Source organism: Helianthus annuus, chromosome 12 (assembly GCF_002127325.2).
Source record: "Helianthus annuus cultivar XRQ/B chromosome 12, HanXRQr2.0-SUNRISE, whole genome shotgun sequence".
NCBI lineage: Eukaryota > Viridiplantae > Streptophyta > Magnoliopsida > Asterales > Asteraceae > Helianthus > Helianthus annuus.
Window position 1 is genome coordinate 138452707 of NC_035444.2, and position 8387 is coordinate 138461093.

The following is an 8387-nucleotide window of genomic DNA, read 5'->3' on the forward strand; positions in this document are numbered from 1 at the left end:
CCCAGATCAGGCAACGCATGGCGGCAGCTCGTGACCGTCAGAAAAGCTACGCCGATAAGCGTAGGAAACCGTTAGAATTCCAGGTCGGGGACCGGGTTCTACTTAAAGTCTCACCCTGGAAGGGTGTGGTCCGTTTCGGTAAACGAGGCAAACTGAATCCGCGATATGTTGGACCATTCGAAATTACCGAGAAAATCGGTAAGGTTGCTTATAGATTGAACCTGCCTGCAGAGCTGAGTGCAGTGCACAATGTCTTTCACGTGTTTAATCTGAAGAAGTGCCTGTCAGATGAAACACTCATAATTCCTTTCAAGGAACTCACTATTGATGAACAGCTACACTTTACTGAGGAACCAATTGAGATCACGGATCGAGAGATCAAAACCCTCAAACGTAGCCAGATACCTCTAGTGCGAGTTCGTTGGAACTCACGACGTGGCCCAGAGTTTACCTGGGAGCGGGAAGACCAGATGAAGTCCAAGTATCCCCAGTTGTTCCCAAACGAAAACCCCAGCACTGAAGCTACAACTGAATTTCGGGACGAAATTCCAAACTAACGGGGGGATGATGTGACACCCCGTTGAAACACGCTAGCTTGGCAGTGGCTGCCTTAACTTTCGGGACGAAAGTTCTTAAAACTTGGGGATAATGTGACACCCTAGGTTTTTTCCGAACGAACACCTTGTAATATTTTGTGTATACATATGATATTAAATGAAAACGTGATCTTTGTGCATGATATGTGTGATATGTATGTAATATATATATATATGTATGAAAGTCGAGACCACGACTCGAGACCATGACTCGCAACCACTCGGTTGCGAGTGGGCCACTCGGTCTCGAGTGGGCCTCTTGGGCCGTAACCGGTTTGGGCCGAAATCCCTTAGCCTACTTCGAACCTTGTATATAAATCCCCACTTTCCCCCACTTTCCCTCATTTGCTACACAAACATATCCACACATACACTCCTATTCTCTCTCAACTAGAAACCCCAAACAACAACACCACTTTCTTCCCCAACTTTCGGTTCAAGCTCAAGGATCTCGGACAAGGAATCTCGGTCAAGATCATCACTCGGACACTCCATCTTCTCGGTTCCTTTCTCTTTGTTTTCGGCTCCTTCTTCACAACCGGTTAGTGTTGTTATTATGTGCATAGAATTTATGAAATGTTTATGAACTAGAATGTGCTTGGTTAGAAACATTATGCATGATTTTTGGATGGTTTGTGAAGTTTGACTATATGTGAAAACCTTTATGTATGAAAGCATGATAATATGTTTAAATGGCTAAAGAATAGTGGTTTAGGAATGATTATGCCAACCGAACTATGTTTAAGGTTACAAAATGTATGTTTTGTTGTTCTTGCATATTGATCTTGTTAAAATATGTGATTTTTGGTTCAAAAATGTGTGGTTATGTTTGACATGAAAACCCTAAAAATGATGAACATTGGATGAACTTGTTGAATGTGGTTTGAAGATTTCAAAAATGGCAAAGTTTGATCTATTTTCATTGATGGTCAGATTAGGCAAAGTGTTAGTAGAAACCTTATTGGTTGTTTCCTGATTTGGGCCTGATTACATAGTACATTTCGGACTGATGTATCTGCATCATCACGTGTACATGAAAGGGACAGCATTACGACTCGCAACCGCACCGTTGCGACTCGCAACCATAGCATGACAACTCGAGACCACGCAGTTGCGACTCGCAACCATAGCATGACAACTCGAAACCTCACGATTGCGACTCGAGACTACGACGGTTGCGACTCGCAACCACAGCGTGATAACTCGAGACCACACGGTTGCGACTCGCAACCACAGCGTGACAAGCCGAGACCTCCTGGTTGCGACTCGAGATCACCTGGTTGCGACTGGGCTGTCCACTTTGGTTATTGGGCCATAGTATGTTTAATATGGGCTACCTGTTGACTGATCTGCTTGTTACTGTTTGACTGTTTAAATGCTAGGGCCGGCCCAATAACCCACTGTCTATATTGTTTTGCATGCAACGTGTTAGTTATGTGTAAGTTTTTACGTGATTGCTTGTACGCCAAACCTGACCTATACCGGTAACCATGTTAGGACGTGGTGACCAGCGTGTTTGACCAAGTAACCTAATCTACCGAGCAACCCAAGGTGAGTTCACAACTTAAAAGCATGCGTCCCGGTGGTTTGGGACACGAGACTAAAACAACCCTATCCCCTTATAAAGGGGATACCATTTACATTCCTTCCCTAGTTACTGGGAACAAACTTACTTTTCCTTCCCTTGTCATTGGGAAACCTTTGGTTAATTACTGTTTATACGGATTGCAACTAACGGCACTAAACGAAACTCTATCACTCAAGTCCCTACTACATAATACCGATTAGTCGCCGGGGCCAGGCGAACGGGTTATTAGTTGATAGCGCTATTTAGGTTTTACCAGCCTCACACCGTGCCCTGGTTTGGGATCGGTCGTGAACTAATGTACTCAGGCATCCGTCAATGATGATAGAACATTGACATCGGGGCATCCTGCGGAAACGCAACGGTTACCTAGTGTTCGGTATTGGAAAAAAAAAACAGTTTAGTCGCTAACTTTTGGGGTAGCTCCCCATGGCATGTATAAACGGATAAATTAACTGGTGAAACAAGTTTTTGGTAATTAAAACTGGACAACTAGTGAACTCACTCAGCATTATTGTTGACCCCTTACTGCATGCTTTGCAGGTAACCAGTGACGAAGGAGCTTGCTGCTTGGGAACGAGTAGTGTCTGTCCACCCTTGTGTTGGGTGTTACCTTATTTTGAACTATGAACTTTGTTTAAACTGCCTTACTTATGCTTCCGCTACTTATTACTGTTTGAACTTGAAACCTTAAACTCTGAACTTGATATTTGCTAATCTTATGGTTAGTAAGTATTACTTTTTGTTATCAATTTAACTATTCAGTATAATTGGTGGCTGGATCCTGGTCAGTCACGCCCTCGAAGCGGGTGTTATCCGCAGGTGGATTTTGGGGGTGTGACAGGTAGGGTTCATTTGAGAACCACTCTTATTGCGAGAACCACGAAAACCAATGTGAACAAAACAAAATATACTCATCCACCACCACCCAAAACCTAAACATCCACCACCACCCGACCACAACCCAAAAACCTAAACATCCCCCCCCCCACCCCCTCAAAAAAAAAAAAAAAAAAAACTATGCCTCACCATAAAAACCTAACCTCACATTGTAAAAGTAACACGTCAGCTCATTACGAGTCGGGGTGTTACATTTGAGTTGGACCATATGTGGCCCGAATAATTTTATAAAAGCTCGGGCCAGAGTTTCATTTCTCATTTTGTAAGCCTGAAGTTGGGATTCTTTAGGATGAGCCTTTGATGCTCATTGGTTAAGCTTAAGGGTATTCAGAATTTGATTTAGATTCAAAAAGTTCGAAATTCGAATCGATTAATTAGGTTCGAATTCGAGTTGATTCGTATTTGAGTCAAGTAATCGAATTAGAATCGAATACAAATTTATGATTTTCAATTCGATCGATTCGAAATTCGAATTCAATTTATATATATATTTATTTAATAAACGTGTTATCCTATATAGGGTAGGGTTCGTTTGAGAACCACTATTATCGCTAAATTTAGTCACTAAAAAAATTGAACAGTACCGATGCACATGTGCATACGCATACGCATGCACATGTGCAACGGTACTTTTTGTTCAATTTTTTATTAAAAAAAACGCTAAATTTCGTCACTAAAAAAATGAAAAACAGTACCACTACATATTGCATATGAGTGCATCGGTACTGTTGTTCTTTTTTAGTAACAAAATTTAGCGTTTTTTTATAAAAAAAATTAAAAAAAAATATTTTTGTGTGTTTTTAATTTTTTTTAGGTATTTTCGGTTGTGCTCACATTGGTTCTCCTGGTTCTCGCAGTAAAGGGTGGTTCCTAACAAATCCTTATCCTTATCCTACACACACACACACACAAACATATAACTTTCAAATTGGCCAAAGTATGAAATACATCCGTAAGTGATAAGTTTATCTTGCATAACATTACCAAACTTACTCACAAATAACCCATACTACTTATTTCTAAATTTTTACCTAACTTAAGTCGCTACCAGTAACCAACCTATCTTCTAAATTTTGGTGTTTTGACATATAGATAGTTAACTAATTTTGCATATTATTATATTTTATGTTGAATATAATTAGTTTGTAGGATAAAAAAAAATAAAAGTAAAATAATTTATTGTTCAAAGTGAATTTGAATTAAATCGAATTCGATTCTTAAATACTAATCAAATCGAATACAAATTAAGGTAAAAAAAAAAAAAATTCGATTCGAATAATTAGAAAATTCGTTATTCGATTCGATGAGCACCGCTGGTTAAACCCAAAGACAATTTTTCTTTGGGGTATATGATAAAATTTGCCGGATCAGTCTCCTAATCCTTTGCCAAAAAAAAAAAAAAAAAAAAAAATCTCATTTCAAGATCGGTTAGTGTATGTATGCTTATTCAAGATATATACATCATTTAAATAACAAAAAACCAGGTATTGAATTAATAAAGATAAATCCTTGAAATATTGAGTAATAGCGCCTCTTAGAAATGGCAGTAGGAAAACTTATTTCTCAACATAGGATTTGAGAAGCTTCAAGCGTTGAATATGTTCAATTTTATCCTTGTTCCAGACATAACGATGTAAGAATAAACAAAGGTCGTTGTTTACTCCCCTTGCATTGAGGTACTTGTACATTGCACTCTGAAGCTTTTTGTCCAAAACCCTGAAATGTTATAAAAATTTAACTGAATTTGTTCATTCAAACTAAGATTTTGGAACCACGTGCCAAGCAGATGATCTAAACAAGTTAAATAACCTTGGTTTAAAAAAAAACACGCGGTGATAGGGTTCCCGGAGCCGAGGCGAAGGCACACGCATCATGTGTACGCAAGGTATTTATGTAATACTTTTTATATTTATAGACAAAAGATCAAATACAAATAATTTTAACGTACAAAACGTACGAACTGAAGGTTTTGCTGAAAAAACGCGGTGGCATTTTCGTAATTATTAGTAATTATCAAAATTACTCTACAAATGATCCTGTAGAGTAATTTTGATCTTTGTAGAATTATTTTGTAAAATGTTCTTGTAGAGCAATTTTGATCTTTGTAGAGTAATTTTGTAAAATGATCCTATAGAGTAATTTTGATCTTGTAGAGTAATTCTGTAAAAAAGTTTTAGCATTTAGTTATGGGGTTTAGCTTTATGGTTTAGTTTTATTACTCTACAAGAACATTTTACAAAATTACTCTACAAGATCAAAATTACTTTACAAGAACATTTTACAAAATTACTCTACAAGATCTAAATTACTCTACAGTATCATTTGCAGAGTAATTTTGATAATTACCCTACACTATGTTGTCAAAAGCGCAAAAAGCGCGCGCCTAGGCGCAGCGAGGCGCACCTATAGCGCCTGGTGGCAGCCTAGGCGCAAAAAAGGGTTTTTTTGAAAAAAACGTCCTGAGGCGCGGCAAAAACGGCCTGAGGCGCACCAGCAGAAAAAAAAACGAAACTAACTGAGTTTAAAAAACTGCCTCACGCGGGCCCGGGTTTTTCAGAGCTGCATTCGTGTCCGCAGGTGCGGGCACGCATGAGTTCAACCAAATTCCAACTCAGAAACTCATTCTTGCACACCCCCCCCCCTGCGCGCGGGTAGGACTTGTAGTAAAACATGTCATAAAGCTACAATAGAGTAGTAAAGACTTTACCTTATAAACAACAACTCACTTTGTCCCCACATCAATGTGGGACAAAGTATTTACCACCTTTTGAGACTTTTATTCACACACCCAAAACTTACAACATATAAGTCCTAAACTTTTGCTACTAACTAATAGCTCCATGATCTTAAATGGCATATATAATAGTATTTTTAATTTTATATGTGGAATCTTATTTATTTTCAAAGCATAACATATTTTTTATATTTTTTTCTCTATGTGCGCTTTTCTTAAAAAAAACCCACGCTTTTTTTGCGCCTTGCGCCTAGGCTCCGGGCGAGGCCGATGCGCCTCGCCTGCGCCTTGCGTCTTTGACAACATAGACCCTACAAGCAAATAATTACAAAAATGCCACCGCGTGTTTTTGTCTTTTTCATGCTATTCGTACGTTTAGTACGTTAAGGTTATTTGTACGGGAAATTTACTCAATATTTATAATAGGTTTCTATCATCATGAGCTTAATATGTAAATAACCTCCATGTAGAACCTAAAATGCTATATGTACAACCTTAAAAGCTACATGTACAACCTGCCGACGCACAAATCTGCCCACGTACATGAGGCATCCCCTGAAGCAGTCAGAAGCGGCACTTTTTAAAACTAGGTTAATAGCTCAAAAACACACATGGCACATCTCAACATGACTTACGATACTCGAATATAAAACAAAAAATGACCCTTACCACTAAATGAAGGTAAAAGCATTAACGAAGCGTAAAAAATATTTACCTGAAATCAGGACCGATATAGGGACGAGATAAAGTTCCACCTGGCCGAATTACATAAAGCTTTTGAATCTCCAAACGTTGAGGCCATGCTGAGCATACAAACTCCAGCATGTCACCTCCTTCACCCTTAAATATATCTACTAGTAAACTAATGTGAAGTTGGGCATTGGGCTCGTTATCATCTTCATCCATGTTAGGAGATACACCATCAAACATTGTAGCTTCAATTTTAATGTTTTCATCAATTGTAGACCTCCCCCTTAAGGTAACAAACTGCCCTCCAGGTCTATCTTCCACCATAAATGCATTGAATTTTTTCTCAGTCTGCAGTTGATTCCACCAAATTTAGAAAACCAACAACTTAAACAAGACCAAAAGAAATAACTTAGTTCTAGTATCTGACACCTGATTATAGGTTAAAGGACTTGAAAATCATCCTATCTGCTTCTTTTTTTTATTCGCAAATAAGACACCACAGTTTTGAAAATATAAAAGTGAACACTAGTTCTTGAAACAAACAAAAAAAAGGAATAAATGATTTTTGTTACAAAATATGAACGATTGTGATTCAAAGGCAGTTATGTAGTAATCGTTAGTCGGGCGGTGGAGTGAGGGCTAGCGATTAATTGGGGATTAACCGGCGCCTAGTCGGGATTATTACAACCATGTTCAAAGGGTTGTTGAGTTGATTAGATTTCCTGCTCGTATATTATTATTATTCATTGTATTGATTAATGAAAAAATAGACCTCTCTCCCTTAGGCATTTTTCTAATGTTACGTTCACAGCAATTTGCATTTGTCCATTTTGGGATTCCTTCTAAATAAGGACTTATATAAGTCATAAGTGAGAAGTTAGAAATCAACACACAAAACCTTCTTAAATAAGTTAATCCAAACACTACAAAAACAAACTTTTATAAGTCAATAAGTCATAAGTTACTCCAAACTAAGCTAACCCAAACACCCCCATGATATGTCTCATTCTTGCAAAGTAATAGTAGCCTTAGCCTATTTGGCATTTTGAGTTGAGAAAATTGGTGTGGTAAGTTTGCAACAAGAACTGTACCCACTTCCTTAGTTTTACAATTTGCAATCGTAAACAGTAGTAAGCAGGAAATGTCTAATCCCAGGATAATTGAGAATAAGAACATAACATTTTAAGCCATTGTACTAGACACCCCATCACTCGAAAACATAATCATGGGGATTTTCTGTTTGGTAATCATGACAGCAGAAGAAAAGGTTGTCCTTTCTTATACACCATAAACTATCAAAGCTGACTTGTGTATTAGGATGTAAAAGTTAACTTGCCTGATGGGGAGGGGCGTATTCTGAGTCGAATTCGATCTCGCTGGTAAGCATGCGAACAAGATTTGATTCAAATGGGGACTTGCGTTGGATAGTTGAAGTGGAAAATGCATTGGAAGGGGGGGTTTGAAGAGCAAAATGTTGGCGCAAGTGAGGAATTAGGGTTGAGAGAATGTGTCTTCGGGAGGTCCCAACCATGGTTGCACATTCGGATTGAAGAGATCCCTGTCCTGTTTAGGGTTTCTAACTAGAGAGAGAGAGGTGTGTTTGGGATTCCTTTTTAATATTGTGAGACCCAGAGAAACTTGGGTTGGATTCTTGAGCCAAACGGGGTTTACCGGTAATTTTATCGTCGTGCCTATGGGCGGGTGGGTTACCGGGTTTTCCCTGGAATTGGTGGTGGACTCAGGTTACTCTCAGAGTACTCCGTTTGTCCAGTGGGTACCCCGAGAGTGCTCGGGATTGAGTTTGTTGGCCGTTTAAAAAAAAAAATTATTGTCAAATGCCAATCACTTACAACATACAACATAAGCAATTCCAAACATATTA

The 8387-nt window shown here is 38.6% G+C and overlaps 1 protein-coding gene across 3 annotated transcripts; it reads right to left on the bottom strand.

Moving 5' to 3' along the window:
* Positions 1-4476: 4476 nt before the first annotated feature.
* LOC110895732 (uncharacterized protein At2g39795, mitochondrial) lies at positions 4477-8097 on the bottom strand. Of its 3 annotated transcripts, none has more exons than XM_022143071.2 (4): positions 7842-8097; positions 6531-6853; positions 6310-6370; positions 4477-4797 (listed from the first exon to the last, which is right to left on the bottom strand). In XM_022143071.2, exons 1-4 carry the CDS (start codon positions 8034-8036, stop codon positions 4690-4692), a joined length of 687 nt encoding a protein of 228 aa, XP_021998763.1. In that variant the 5' UTR covers positions 8037-8097; the 3' UTR covers positions 4477-4689. The 3 variants fall into 3 exon arrangements, with proteins under 3 accessions (XP_021998763.1, XP_021998765.1, XP_021998764.1); XM_022143073.2 differs by having other exon boundaries at positions 6331-6370; positions 7842-8096; XM_022143072.2 differs by lacking the exon at positions 6310-6370 and having other exon boundaries at positions 4479-4797; positions 7842-8095.
* Positions 8098-8387: the final 290 nt, after the last annotated feature.

Excerpts from the sequence above, each read along its gene's own strand:
- LOC110895732 (XM_022143071.2), bottom strand. The coding sequence starts at position 8,036 with ATGGTTGGGACCTCCCGAAGACACATTCTCTCAACCCTAATTCCTCAC. Across the intron at positions 6,371-6,530 it reads TATATCGGTCCTGATTTCAG|GGGATGCCTCATGTACGTGG; the intron begins GTAAATATTTTT and ends TGACTGCTTCAG. Across the intron at positions 4,798-6,309 it reads TTGTACATGTAGCTTTTAAG|GGTTTTGGACAAAAAGCTTC; the intron begins GTTGTACATATA and ends ATAACATTTCAG.